This window comes from Siphateles boraxobius, unplaced genomic scaffold (assembly GCF_051911475.1).
Source record: "Siphateles boraxobius isolate OS27281-9 unplaced genomic scaffold, OSU_SipBor_1 77, whole genome shotgun sequence".
Lineage (NCBI taxonomy): Eukaryota > Metazoa > Chordata > Actinopteri > Cypriniformes > Leuciscidae > Siphateles > Siphateles boraxobius.
In genome coordinates this window covers 18519503-18534619 of record NW_027509205.1, presented here as the reverse complement: position 1 = coordinate 18534619, position 15117 = coordinate 18519503, and the positions used below count along the sequence as shown (strand labels likewise).

At 37.8% G+C, this 15117-nt stretch overlaps 1 protein-coding gene across 8 annotated transcripts in view; it reads right to left on the bottom strand.

Annotated features, from left to right (window-relative positions):
* map7b (microtubule-associated protein 7b) overlaps positions 1-10827 on the bottom strand; it is a 45689-nt gene extending 34862 nt beyond the window's left edge. For 7 of the 8 annotated variants that reach the window (XM_077218868.1, XM_077218869.1, XM_077218872.1 and 4 more), the window contains exon 1: positions 10740-10821. In XM_077218868.1, the coding sequence (XP_077074983.1) occupies positions 10740-10785 (46 nt within the window). In that variant the 5' untranslated portion in view covers positions 10786-10821. Of the gene's footprint in view, positions 1-10739 lie in introns of all 8 variants that reach the window. The other variant, XM_077218874.1, reaches the window with a different exon arrangement.
* Between the last annotated feature and the right edge of the window lie 4290 nt (positions 10828-15117).

The following is a 15117-nucleotide window of genomic DNA, read 5'->3' as shown; positions in this document are numbered from 1 at the left end:
GGTTTAGGCTAATTTTCATTAGAAAGCTTACATTAGTGATTCTTTTATGAAAGATATCTTGTCATTTCAGATCTAGAAATGTAAATATTGAATACTGGCATTAAATCTACATCCCTAATTATTACATACAGCTTTAAGTCTCAGTCTGAACAGCATCCACCTTTATGTTGAGTCTTCCAGTCAGCTAACTGAGCTGCTGTTTACATTCCTCCTACCGGAGGTCATGTGACCCAACCACAGCCTAGGACATCCAGTCCAACTTGACAGTCATCTGCCACTGTGGCGACAATGGGTGGGGCAAAACAGCCACACCTAACAAAAAAAGAGAGCAAAAATCTTTTCCTGCTCAGTCGAAGTGGTGCTGAAACACTAGATACTCAAGATGGATAAATGTGTTTTTCACCTCTTCAGTGTAATATATATGATGTTAACACTCACCAGACTGACATCATTTTCTGTACTCACAAAACTGACAATGATATTCGTGTATGTGCCCGAATATCTACTAGCAGAACTACTAGCAGAAATCAGCTTACAAGGATACTAAAAAACCTAATATTAACAAAGTAAAGCAAACATTTTTAAATATAGCATTTTTGTATTTAGGTCAAAAGCATGAGTGGTTAAGAGTGTGTGTCCACAAAAGGGTGTGTCTCAATCTCAAAGCCTTGTGAGCTGCCTAACTAGATTGCCATTTTAAGCTTCACATCTTTGATGTCCAAAACTGCTGTCTCGGCTGGTAGCTCACTTAGTTTTGACACAAAGCCATAGACTAAAATAATTGCCAATGCAGACAGACACAAAACATTAGCAAATGAGTATTAAAGGCCACACTTTCATTACGCACATGAATCAGGGCTCTAAATGAGGTTGTCCTGAATTCTCAAGAGATTTTGAATTGCATGCACTTTGGTTCTCATCAAGACTAAAATTTATAGATTAAATATATATTTTAGACAATGTAACTGTTGACGGTTTCAAAGTTTCACCATTTCGTTTCTTTTAACTTTTACAATAATGACAAGTAAATTTAAAATATATATTCCATGTAGTCTCTTCAAAATAAAATAATCAAATGTATGTACTAATTATATAGGATATAATTTATCATCATAAGCTTAGTTAAGCATAATAATAACTATTCACACATCTTTAACCCTGCACTTCTATGCCGTTATCTGATCCTACCAACCAGTTCAAAGTCAAAAATACAACTTTTAACAACAAAAGCTGATATCAAAACATGCCAACAAACCCTCTTAATAGGCCAATTATTAGCTTAGCACCCCTGAGAGCAAAACCCCAGAGAGACTTATATCAGCTTTTTTAATCTTTCCTATCCTGACCTCCCACATACCTCCTCCTTTCCTGCGTCTCTTGCGGCTGCGCTGTCCCTCCTCTTCCTCAGCGATGGTGGAGAGAGACGGGATAGCCGACCTACAAGCCCCCCTTCTCATCCTGAGGGGGGCCGGCATTCTCCCCTCTTCTCCTCTGTGTGTGTCCCTCTCTCGCTCTCAGTACTCAGTGCTGCTAACAGCTAACACCACACACATCTCTTCTGAATCTTCTCAGATAATACAGCATGCGGTGGCAAGAGTGACAGACACAGTAAAAGCTGCAAGAGGCGGCAAGACAGATTGAAAGGAAAGATAGAGATGAGTCAAAACTCTTCCAGTCCAGCCCAGCTTACTGACGCTCCTGTAATCCACAGAAACGGCCGGCTCTCTTCCTCCTTAAGCCTGAGAGACACGACTGCTCTAGTTGCTGATGCTGATGCTGCCACTGTCTCTCTACAGGTCTGTCTTGCTCTCTCTCGCCCTCTCTCTCTCGCTCTCTCTCAGGCCCTTATAGAGAAAGTAACACAGACTGACAAATGCACTGAAACACTGCCTTACACATGCACACAGCTCTCTGTTTCCTACTGAAATATTCAGTATGAAGACCAGCAAGGTGATCCAACGGATTAACGGACACCATGACAGCTATGGCACAGGCACACAGAATAGTAAAGGTGATCCCAACGGGATTTTTGGGTCCAATCATTGATTACCGATCACTGGAGCGTTACCGATCACCAAAATAAATAATAGGCCAACTATTCATAACACCAATGTATTTTAAGTACATAAAAAATAAGAGATTATAATGATTTGTCAACTCTTTATATATTGGCAAGCAACATGTAATATATTCCATTCTCTTTCTATGAGGTGATTAGGAACAGTTTAGAGATTAACAAATATATAGCATTCCTGTAAAATTATTAATAATAATAACAGAACCGACTTTATGAACAAACAGTAATCAAATGTAAAACAACACTGCATAGTCTTCACTTCACTGTATAAAGTAAATATAGATTAACCGTACTAAATAGCAGTGAGTGATTTTTTTTTATTTGGCTATGTTCAGACTGGGCAAAAAAAAAAAAAAGTTTGGTTCCGGTTGGTTGTCAGTTGAGGTCATGGGTCGGTAGGGACTTTTTTTTCCTCCAGTGGCAGCAAGGGATAGGAAGGAAATTATTATTATTTTATTTTATTTTAATTTACAGTAGCGCTGGATACGCTACTCTAGTTTTCATAACATAGCCTACCTGTACATGTACCCTACCACCTTGTGTGTCCCAGCATGTTACACACACGCTGATTTTAAATGTGTGCGCGGGGGCAAACGGGGTTGCCTTATTGGGTAAGTGTTACCGATTAGTTATACACCGATTCAGACGTCTCGTGAGTTCGGTGTTGGAAAGATCAGTTGTTTTAACCATTTATTAAAACGAATCAGTTCAAATGAGTCATTAGTTCGCGAATTAGACGTGTCATTATCGGACGTGTGCGCGTTGTGTGATTATCCTGGCGGCTAGGACATCCCACAAGATTTGTGTCATCACAGAAAAAATTTCATCACTGGATAGTTTTTTCGTTAATTTAAAGTGTGGATTATATGTCAGCTGAATGTGTGGAACGTTTTTCAGAGAAGATAAGGCAACGTATTTTAGCACAATTCCCACCCAGCGGTAATTCAGGAAAAAAGAAATCTCCGAATGCTCCACATGAAACTTTAGTCTTCCAACCTTGCCATCGTGTCGATTTATTTTCATTAATATGTGCGAGGGAGAGAGAGCAAGACAGTGCTTAGTTTTGAGACGGTGAAGCCTATACTTTCGCCTGGCTCCGCAGAGAGAGTGCGTGCGCGCAACCGGGGCTCTATCTCCATCTCTGCTCGTTCAGCTCATGCGCCCTGTCACAAGCGCAGCAGTGCATCTACATGACAACAACGATGTGTGAAGGCCCGACCGTGGCTGCCTCGTTTGTTAGCTTTGCTGGAGGACAACAGGCTATACAAATACGGTGCTGTACAAAAACATAAATTATAGTTCGCCTCAAAGTTTTTTATTTGTGTATTTATTTAATTTTTATTATTTCTTCCCCAAGCTCATAAAATAAATTTGGGTCGCACATAAATTGACAGGGTCGGTCGAAACCCGAACCAAACAAAAAAATTTTTTATGCCCTATCAGTCAAAATCCGATTTTTGTGCGGATCCGATTGAAATCCGATAAAAAAATTAGCTAGCGTGAACAGCAAAAAAATAATAATAATAATAATTTTCACATGAAATGTAAAAATCCGTTTCAAGCTACATCTATATTGTGGACATATTCAAATCGCAATACTGAAAATCCGTTTCAGTCTGACCACTCTGAACAGATTTCGCGTGGTTTGTGTGACTTTCTCACGCCACGTAAAATGTAAACATCAGACGTTGTTATAGTAAACATGCTGACAGTCGCTGCCGAAACAATGCTGTGTCTTTGCAAAACGCCAGACGAGCAGAAAATGACAATATAATGGAGACATATTTAGAAACCGGCGGACACGACAGCGTGGGAAAAAGCTGTGCATACCAGCCTCCGGTTCTGCCGCTGCGTCAGAGGACGCACAGTCCAGTGCACGGCTACACATTATCATGTTGTAAAATTTAAACAAGACAACATCTTGATTGCAAACCCCTCCATGTTGGGGTTGTTTTGTTTTTTTTGCCGTATGCCTACCAACACAACGTCATTGCCATAGAAAACAATGCAGATATTCCAGAAAACGAAAGAGCTGCATGGACACAGAAATTGGATCTGAACAGTTGTGATGCACAGTGTGGACATCAATAATTTTGGATCAGATTCCAATCGGATACACAAATAATCGGATTTGGACTGACAGTGTGAACGTAGCCTTTGTCATTTGTTGTTTGATTAACCTTCATGACACAGATGGCAGAAGGAATATTAGACTGCTTTCACTCGAAGGCTGAATGTGCAGATCCAATACAATCCAAAGAGAACAGTCACTACAATTAAAAACTGAACGTGTCTGCTTAATAAATAGTGAGCTGAACGAGAGTCGAAGCACAGATCTGGGGCCTATACCATGAAGCCGGTTTAGGTGGCTAGCCAGCTATGTTTCAGTTTAATTTGCGTCAACCCTGGGTTTTAGGGACCATGAAAGTGGTTTGGCTTTTAGCAGTGTTCATCGCCATAGCAACTTACGCTCCACGGCTAACCTGGTCCGGGGCAGGTTATGTTCTAGGTAAGAGGTTGCAAACCGAACTTGGACCAATCAGCTGTGAGCAAAGTGACACATGTCTGATGCGATAAAGTCACTCCACCTGTTTCTACTCAAAATTAAAGGTCACTACATAGCAAATGATTTTTACAGACAAAATTGTCTGGTTTTTAGTGATGCTTATTTAGAATAATAAATTTGTATGATTTAGATATTATTTATGTAATTATTATACCCTTTATTAATCACACATGTACAATTTTAGTTCATCAATTATTATTACGCAGTTTAAATGAATAAATATATAAAGGTAATATAAATACCCTTTAGCATCAATAGATGAAGCAATAAAATGACTACATGTGAGCTTAAATGTTCAATTCTCTCTATACCTTTATCAGCTGTATAAAATAACTTCACAACTTTTACTTGCACTGATATACAGTAGCGAGACTTTTTCTTTTAGTTGTCCTCTTTCATAGACAGCTGTTTTCTTCTTGCTGTGTAAATTTGTTTAAATTCTTAATATTTTAATACTTTTATTTAATAAGTGAATTGCGCTGCTTCTCTCGCGAGAAATTAATCTCAGTTTCACTCTCTCTCTCAACATGTGATTGGCTGTTCGCTACTGATGTCACACTTAAACCCCTAAACCCAGGATCAAAGCCTGAGTTGACAGAGAAAGTTGATGATCAGCATCATGGTACCAACAAAGCCTGGTTGGATTGGTTTGGTTTTGTCAACTCTAAACTAATCCTGTAACCCTGAGTTTGTTCAACTACCATCATGGTACAGGCCCCAGAAGCATGAGTCAGATTTTATTTATCACGAGAGTGTGGAGCTGACTGACGAGATATTTGGTGTCAAAGCGAAATGTAAAATCGCCCATTTAAACGAATTTGTCATTGCACGGTTCTGTTGTGTTATTCATTAAGAATAATAGGCTAATGAACTCACCATTCAAGCAATCCACCCCCAAATTGGGGCTAATTTGAAAGCGAAACTAAAATGTGCACGGCTGCACATGTTCACATAGGAATGAACTGAAAATGCTCGCTCTGCTCCGCAACATTATGAATGCCCATGCGGACCTGCGTATTTAACTTTCCCTTTCAAAAATTACTAGCGATTTAAAAGCCCCCGCCGGTGATACCGGTTTTACCAGTGTTCTCACACATTGATTAAACGCTGGGAAAATATCCTCACCATCACATCCCTAATACTCACCAAGCTGGGCATTTTAACATATTTCTGTGTGCATGCATTTAATAGTTTAGGCGAGAAACCGAAGCTCAAAGTTCACTTTGCATGTCCGTGTCCGTGTTCGCACGCACAGAAAGCTGCTTGAGGAACAGTTTCACTTTCACGGCTTAATGCAATGTCTCCGCTCTCCGCAAAGAGGTTACAAATTTATAGTCATTTTAAAACACTTGGTAAAACTGCCAGACCACTGAATATAGTGAAGCAACTTTAACTGAGCATAAAAAGATTGTCTCACGAATTCTGAGTCATCTGATCTGCCTTTATAGAGACTACAGATCAAACCATATAAAGCTTTTATCCGCCGATAACGGTCGGTGCCAAATCAATCTGAGCACCCTTACAGAGTAGTGGGATAAAATGGACTGGAAAGAGATGAATTATAGCCCATTGAAATGATAATGACAGGATTTTGCCCACGAAAATCAAACAACGGTAATTCCGACCCCGCCATAAGACAGTCGTCCCACCTCAGGCATTTCAACAATAGCTCACATATGTTCACAAACATATACACAGACTAGGGATAACCAACAGAAAGCTATTTGTTTTGTGAGCTGTGCTTCATACAATGGACGTTTTTGCCAGCAAAATTTTGCCAATTATGCCGCTAATGTGACCGCACCTTTAGCAGTGAGAAGAAGTGTGTTTTACATTGTATTTTTAACCTTAGATGCGGCTCACATATGCCCTCAAACAAATGATGCTCAAACTAGGGATGGGTCGGGATGATCGCCTAGTCATCTAACAGTGTTTAAACATCAAAAGATCTGCGAGTTTGGTCAAATTGAATGTGATGAGTCAAAAGGATTGGTACGACAACATTCTTCCATTGTGTTGTATTTGCTGTCTGCATTCACAAACAAACGACTAATGAGCAATTTATTTTTGTTTGTTTATTTATTTGATAGAAACAAAGCATGTTAAAGGGTTAGTTCACCCAAAAATGAAAATTCTGTCATGTATTTACTCTCCCTCATGTTGTTCCAACCCCGGAAGACCGTCGTTCATCTTCGGAACACGAATTAAGATATTTTTGATTAAATCTGAGAGCTGGATCACTCCTCCATACTCCTCCATAGGCTTCTTCAGGGATTGAAACTTGCAGGCCCTGAAAAGTTATTAAAGATATCGTTAAAATAGTCCAAGTGACTACAGTGGCTAAATCTTAAGTTTATCAAGTGACGAGAATACTTTGTGCGCAAAAAAACTTTATTTCAACTATTAATTTCCTTCTCTGTGGGCCTCTAGTCAGTTAACGTAGTGTGATTGCGTAGAGCTAGGCCTACGTCACACGTAGGCTCACTATTGGCCGACGCTGGTCATGTGTGTGATGCGTGTGATGCGTGTGATGTAAAAACAACAGAAGCTCACGCTGTTAAACTAGTGAAATGACTCGAGGCCCACAGAGAAGGAAATGAAGAGTTGAAATAAAGTCGTTATTTTATTTTTTTTTGCGCACAAAAAGTATTCTCGTCGCTTGATAAACTTAAGTTTTAGCCACTGTAGTCACTTGGACTATTTTAACAATATCTTTAATAAATTTTCCAAAAATATCTTAATTCCTGTTCCGAAGAATTTAATGAATATTTGTATAAAATACCAATTTTAATGAATTGGAAAAGTTATGTTTTTTGAATCAGTCTAAAAAATACTGAATCCATCAGACAAGTTATTGCTTGTGTCAAGGGTATGTGTGTTTATGAATGAGAAACAGCTGATTTATGAAACAGTCAGTTTACAGCCAACAGGTGAATGACACGTAAAGATCAACCTACGACCTACTGTAAACTGAAAGCATCATATATGACTCTCACACACAAACACAAAAATTGCCATGCATGCACTAATGAAATACAGTAATCTGATCATTTTTCCCCTCACACACTTTACAGTGCAGTCGACTACACCCACTATAATCGCTAATGTAAATACTTTTTCTACTTCAATCTACTAAAGTGAAAGTGAAAGTGAAAAAAAGTGAAAGTAACACGTGATGCCCAAGTATGGTAACCCATACTTGGAATTTGACCTCTGCATTTAACCCATCCAAGTAAGTGCACACACATTAAGAGCAGAGTAGTGAGTAGTGAACACACACACACTGCAAACGTGGATACACACACCCGGAGCAGCGGGCAGCCTTGAATGGCGCCCGGAGAGCGATTGGGGGTTAGGTGCCTCGCTCAAGGACACCTCAGTCATATTCCTGCCGGTACTGGAATCGAACCAGCAACCTTTGGGTCACCAGTCCAGCTCTGTCACCATTAGGCCATGACTGCCCCAAAAGATTTTTTTACACCGACGGCGGTGTCAGCCATGCAAAGCGCCACTCAGCTCGTCGGGAGCAGCTGGGGTTATGTGTCTTGCTCATGGACACCTCGACACTTGGTCAGATGGAACCGGGGATAGAACCACCAACCTTTCGGTTTGTAGACAACCTACATGAACCACTGAGCCACTGTCGCCCCAAAAATTAGCGGGCAGCCTTGAGTGGCGCCCGGGGAGCGATTGGGGGTTAGGTGCCTTGCTCAAGGACACCTCAGTCATATTCCTGCCGGTACTGGAATCGAACCAGCAACCTTTGGGTCACCAGTCCAACTCTGTTACCATTAGGCCATGACTGCCCTACTATACCACCAATATAAAAAAAGGCTATTTTAAGTCAATTCTACACACATATTCTGTTAAGAAACTCATGTGTGATATATTTAACATATCTACCAGTATAGGAGACACTTAACATGCACTGTAGCTTTAATCTTCAATGCATGTTGCATGAATAAGCCAATACCTGCTAAACGTATGTGTACTGAATCAATAAAACTGCATTTGCAAATAGATGTTTGTAATGATTGCAATCCATCTTTACTGGCAAACATTAAATACAGTATTCAAATGCTGAAAGTGATATTAACAGCTTTTTGCATTTAGATATATGAACTGCGAGGCCATTTCAGATTAGATCTGGTAACACTGAAAATGCATTTACACACACGTGTCATTTATTTACATTGCTTACTGTCCTGAGCAAATAAATGAAAAAAAAATTTTTACGTCTACACCGCATTTTTCAGTCATATTACAAAAACAATTGATTCCATTATGCCCTAATACACAGTATTTACTAGAAATGTACTTAAAAACATCTGAAACTATAAATTGTATACACAAGGGATAGCCTAGTGAAAGTGTTAGTTCACCTCAAAATGAAAATTATCATAATTTACTCACCCTCCTAGGAGTATGTTACTTTCACAAAACACAATCTGAGTTATATTAAGTAATATACTGGCTCTTTCCAGCTTTATGGTGAATTCTAAAAAATAATTAAGCCCAAAAAAGCGCATCCATCCATCATAAAAGCAATCCATACGGCGCACAGGTTAATAAAGGCCTTCTGAAGTAAAAAAAAAAAAATCCATATTTATAACTTTAGAAACTATAATCACTGGCTTGTGGCTTCCGGTGATCGTACACAAGTCTAGTTCAGGCGGAAGAGTGACCTCTGACACGACGGATCATTTACTCCCATTACAAAGCTTGGAAGAGTCAGGATATTTTTTATATAACTTCGATTGTGTTTGGCTGAAAGAAGAAGAATGTCATATATACACCTAGGATCATGGCTTGAGGGTGAGTAAATTATGGGATAATTTTCATTTTTGGGTGAACTAACCCTTTAATGCTTATATTGATCAGCAAAGCAAGTAGGGTTATGAGTAGGATTGTGTTGATAATCTGGAAATATTCAAATATCTTTAGATTTAGCATATTGATCTCTATAAAACACTATCCTGCAACAATTCTATCACTCGATTTCTGTGTGTCTTATTTTTCTCAATTCATAACAGAGAAGGAGGCACAGGAATCTGATCTTTGCCCCTCCAGCCCCAATAACAGACAGTAACCTTACACTTTAACTAGTAAGTTAGTAACACTGTTGTTGTCTGTGCCTACAATCAACTGAAAAAAAAAAAGATGTTAGGTAGAGTTTAGAGCCATAAAGGAAAAGTAATATCTCTGTTAATCGACAGAATTGTGTAAAGTTCAGCTAGGAATGGACAAATATCTACCTGACCAAAATATCAGTCTAACTTTATTCATCATAATCCAATATGGTTAACTGGCTTAATGCAAATACAAAACTAGTCTGAAACAAACCATCATACATGCCGTAACATTTTTTTAATCATATTTTTACTTTCCTTTTCTAGCAAGTTTTTATTTCTCAAATTGCCTTAGCTCATTTATAATTTCAGTAGTTTTCCAAAGCAATATGGATTGCATCAGACATTTTAGTCACCAGGATTAAGACGAATAAGACCATTTTAGATAATAATATAAGAGGGTAACGTTAATGAAGATGACGTGGGCGGGGTAATCTACATTTACAGACATGATTCACTCAACTGAACACTTATCCAACAAAAACAAAACCCATTAATATATTATGATTAGGCTACATCTGACAAAACCTGACTATTTAGAGCCGGTTTCGCGATATTTATTTTACTGTACAAATAACACAACAACACAAGTAACAGAGATAATAAAACATCAGATGTGATCACGTATAATACGAGCGCGCGCACGTAACAGGTGCTCCGCTCAAAACTGCTTCAACGGCATTTAAACGCTTGTAAACTAATTATGTAGAGCCACTGTCACATAAAAACATAAACAAATGTTGTTTTCTGCGTGAAAGCAGTGGCAGTGCTTTGGCTCAGCGTTTAGGCTGATTTACTGATTTAATCCCTTTCCTCTGACCGGCTCGCGCTGCTTCTGAGGTTAAAAAAAGTGTTATTTCGTGACAAGTTTAACCAACCAGCTTTAAACATAGAGGGGAGTTTGGTACACTCGTTTGGAAGTGGAATAGTACTTTAGACAAACTTTACAATATATAAATAAACTCACCTTGGCTGGAACTCTGACAGACGTCGCTTCCATCCCGATCCGCCATTTCACCGACGTCACATGAGAGGATTAGATTAGAGAGCGCGCTTAGTACAAAAGCCTCTAGCGGACAGGTGCAGAATATAACTAAATAAATAGACAGACGGATCATCTCTCTATAAATCTTGTCCGTCTGCAAGAGCTTTTTGCTGATGTTCAGTTTCATTCATTATTTTATTGGTTTTAATAAATTTTATGAGATACAATTATATGTTTTTTGGTTATTTGTTAAATCTTAAATGAATTTGATTTTAAATTATTTATTTTATTTTGAATTGTATAATACGTGTTTTTAATGCTTTAATTATAATATTCTCATATTTTCTAATTATTCAAAATTATAGTTTATATTTATTATATTATAATTGCTATTTATTTATTTATTATAATAAGTATTGTGACTAAGGCTATCTAAAACATTTGAATATCTACAAATATATTAGGCTAAATATTTTTAATTAACACACTTAGCATGTATTTACGTGAATGCGTTGCCACCTAGGGATATTTTATGTTTTTTGTTGGTAAATCAAATTCTGCTTTCCTTAGACAGCAAAGACAGTGATCTTTTGGGAAATGTTAGATAAAAGTCTTGTTGCATGGGCTCTTTAATTTGTAAATACTCCTAACCTCATGGGACATGGCAACATTTTATTTTACTCTCGCTTTCATTGCTCAATTCATTGTGCATAATTGTAAAACTGGCCTTTTAAGTAGTCTACTGTAGCCTTGAATGACCTACATTTTTAATGTTACAAGTGTTTATGTTTTTTCCATGTAATATTATGACATATCCAGAAGGTGGCACCAATTTACAGTACATTTTCACAACTTCAAAACTATGTAAAGGCAAGGCTATATGTCCCATCTCGGCCTCCATGATCTGAACATGACTGTTTGAATAACGGCTTCTGTGAGAATTAGGTTTAGGGTTATTAATATACAGTCATGCTCCGAATTAAAGTCACCCCAGGTAAATATGATCAAAACTGGCTGTAAAAAATAAATCTGCATCGTTTATCCTTTTGATCTTTCATTCAAAAAATTGCCAAAAATCTAACCTTTCATTGAATTGATCTGTGAATTGAAAGGGGTGGGGGGGGATCACATTATGAAATGACAGGTTGGCCACTATTATTGACACCCTTTTATTGAATACTTTTTGTAATCTCCTTTTGACAAGATAACAGCTCTGAGTTTTCTCCTATAATGCCTGATGAGTTTGGAGAACACCTGACAAGAGATCAGAAATTATTCCTCCATACAGAATCTCTCCAGATCCTTCAGATTCCCAGATCCATGTTGGTGCTTCTTCTCTTCAGTTCACTCCACTCATCAGGTCAGGGAACTGGGACGGTCATGGCAGAAGCTTCATCTTGTGCTCCGTAACAAATTTTTGTGTTGATTTTGATGTTTGTTTTGGATCGTTGTCCTGATGGAAGTTCCAACCACGGCCCATTATAAGATTTCTAGCAGAAGCCGTCAGGTTTTGATTTTTTATCTGTTGATATTTGATAGAATCCATGATGCCATGTATCTGAACAAGATATCCAGGACCTCCAGCAGAAAAAAATATGTCCACAACATTAAAGATCCAACAGTATATTAAATTGTACACACAGGGTACTTTTTATCCTTGTGTGCACCCAAACCCATCTAGCTTTTTTGCTGCCAAAAAGCTTTTTTTCTTCTTTTTTTTTCATCTGACCACAGAACCCTATGCCGTTTGAAGTTCCAGTCGTGTCTGAGAACTGAATTTGCTGGAGTTCGTTTTTGGATGAGTGAGGAGGATTTTTCTTGAAACCCTCCCAAACTGTGGTGATTGTGGTAGAGGTTGTTTGATATATTTTTAGGCTTTCTGACCCCCAAGACTCAAGTAATCTCTGCAATTCTCCATCTGTGATCCTTGGAGAGTCTTTGGCCACTCAGACTTTCCTCCTCACTGTGCAATAAGGCAATATAGACACACGTCCTCTTCCTGGCAGATTCATAACATCTTTAGTTGATTGGAACTTCTTAATTATTGCCCTGATGGTCAACATTGGGATTTTCAATTCTTTAGCTATTTTCTTACAGACAATTTCTATTTTCTGAAGCTCAACAATCTTTATTCTTTGGTTTTACTCATTGTGATGGATGATTTAGGGAAGTTGGCCTTCATGCTTCCTCATATTTAAACTCCTGTGAATCAAGAAGTCATGGCCAACGTGTTTTGGAGAAAAATATTTATTTCAGAATGTGACCCCCCACCCCCCACTTTCAATTCTTTTACTTCAATGAAAGGTTAGATTTTTGACAATTTTTTAATGAAAGATCAAAAGGATAACCGATGCAGATTTATTTTTTACAGCCAGTTTTGATCATATTTACCAGAGGTGCCATTAATTCTGACCGTGTATATTTCAGTATAATAACAATATAAGTCAATGACTGCAAAGTAGATCATGATCTTATGTGGTGTGTGTGTATGTGTGTGTGTGTGTGTGTGTGTGTGTGTGTGTGTGTGTGTGTGTGTGTGTGTGTGTGTGTGTGTGTGTGTGTGTGTGTGTGTGTGTGTGTGTGTGTGTATGTGTGTGTGTGTGTGTGTTTGTTTTGCTGTAAGCCAGTTGTTATTTTTGGGCATGACATCATTTGACATCACTCTCTATCACACACAAACAAATGCATAAAATATCAGAAAAAAATACTTCAAAGAATATGTTCAGATCAGCTTAATGCAGAACATACAAAAACAGAACAACAATCCGTGTATTTTTGGAATGGATGATTTAATATTGAATATCCCCACATAACCTCTAATCCATATACACACACCATGCATTTTGTCTACCAATCCATCATCCTGGCTGCTCACACATCATGCATCCCCCTTGGTTATTAGGAAGCATTATAAAGATGAGAACATGGTGGTACTAAATCTCTCCCTCAGTCTCTCTTGTTCTCTTTCTGGAGCAGCTGTTTTGGGATTGGGCCATCTCATTAGTGAGAGTTTCATTACGTTACATAAACCCTGATCACTTTCTCTCCTCGTGTGCTCTCTATCCTCAGCATACAAGTACAAACCTCTGGATCAACATAAAAGACAGATAACACAGGCAACTCTTTCTCTGAATTAGGTGACAATATGCATTTGATTTATGTCAGCCATGACCAGTTTAGCAAGAATCCTGTGTGTGTGACATGTTTGACCTGTTTTCCTTTGTTTTACTTATACTCCACCTGTATGTGTATTGTATTCTGCAGTATCATTTTTAGTATTATATATATTGTATTAAAGTACAATGGCCTCCATATATGAATTATTATGAAGCAAATATCAAACCAGTATCAAACTTTGTTAAAGAATAAGTGTAAATGCTATTTCCATCCAAAAATAAACCTGTGTACTGCATATTACATTTTATATTGTACGCTATACTGTATTCTGTATTGCTTTTTATTATGTATTGCATTGTATATTGTTGTGGATAGATGGATGGATGGATATATATGGACAGACAGACAGAGAGACAGACAGACAGACAGACAGACAGAGAGATAGATAGATAGATAGATAGATAGATAGATAGATAGATAGATAGATAGATAGATAGATAGATAGATAGATAGACAGACAGACACAGTAGATATATAGATATATAGACAGACAGATAGATAGATAGATAGATAGATAGACAGACAGACAGATATAGATAGATAGATAGATAGATAGATAGATAGATAGATAGACAGACAGACAGACAGACAGACAGACAGATAGATAGACAGACAGACAGACAGAAAGACAGACACAGACAGACAGATAGATAGATAGATAGATAGATAGACAGACAGATAGATAGATAGACAGATAGACAGACAGACAGACAGACAGACAGACAGATAGATAGACAGACAGACAGACAGACAGACAGATAGATAGATAGATAGATAGATAGATAGATAGATAGATAGATAGATAGATAGATAGATAGATAGATAGACAGACAGACAGACAGACAGACAGACAGACAGACAGAGAAATAGATAGATAGATAGATAGATAGATAAATAGATAGATAGATAGATAGATAGATCGACAGATATAGATATATAGACAGGCAGACAGAAAAATAGATAGATAGATAGATAGATAGATGGATAGATAGATAGATAGATAGATAGATAGATAGATACATAGATACATAGATAGATAGAGATAGATAGACACAGTAGATATATAGATATATAGATATATAGATAGATAGATAGATAGATAGATAGATAGATAGATAGATAGATAGATAGATAGATGGATAGATAGATAGATAGACACAGTAGATATATAGACAGATAGATA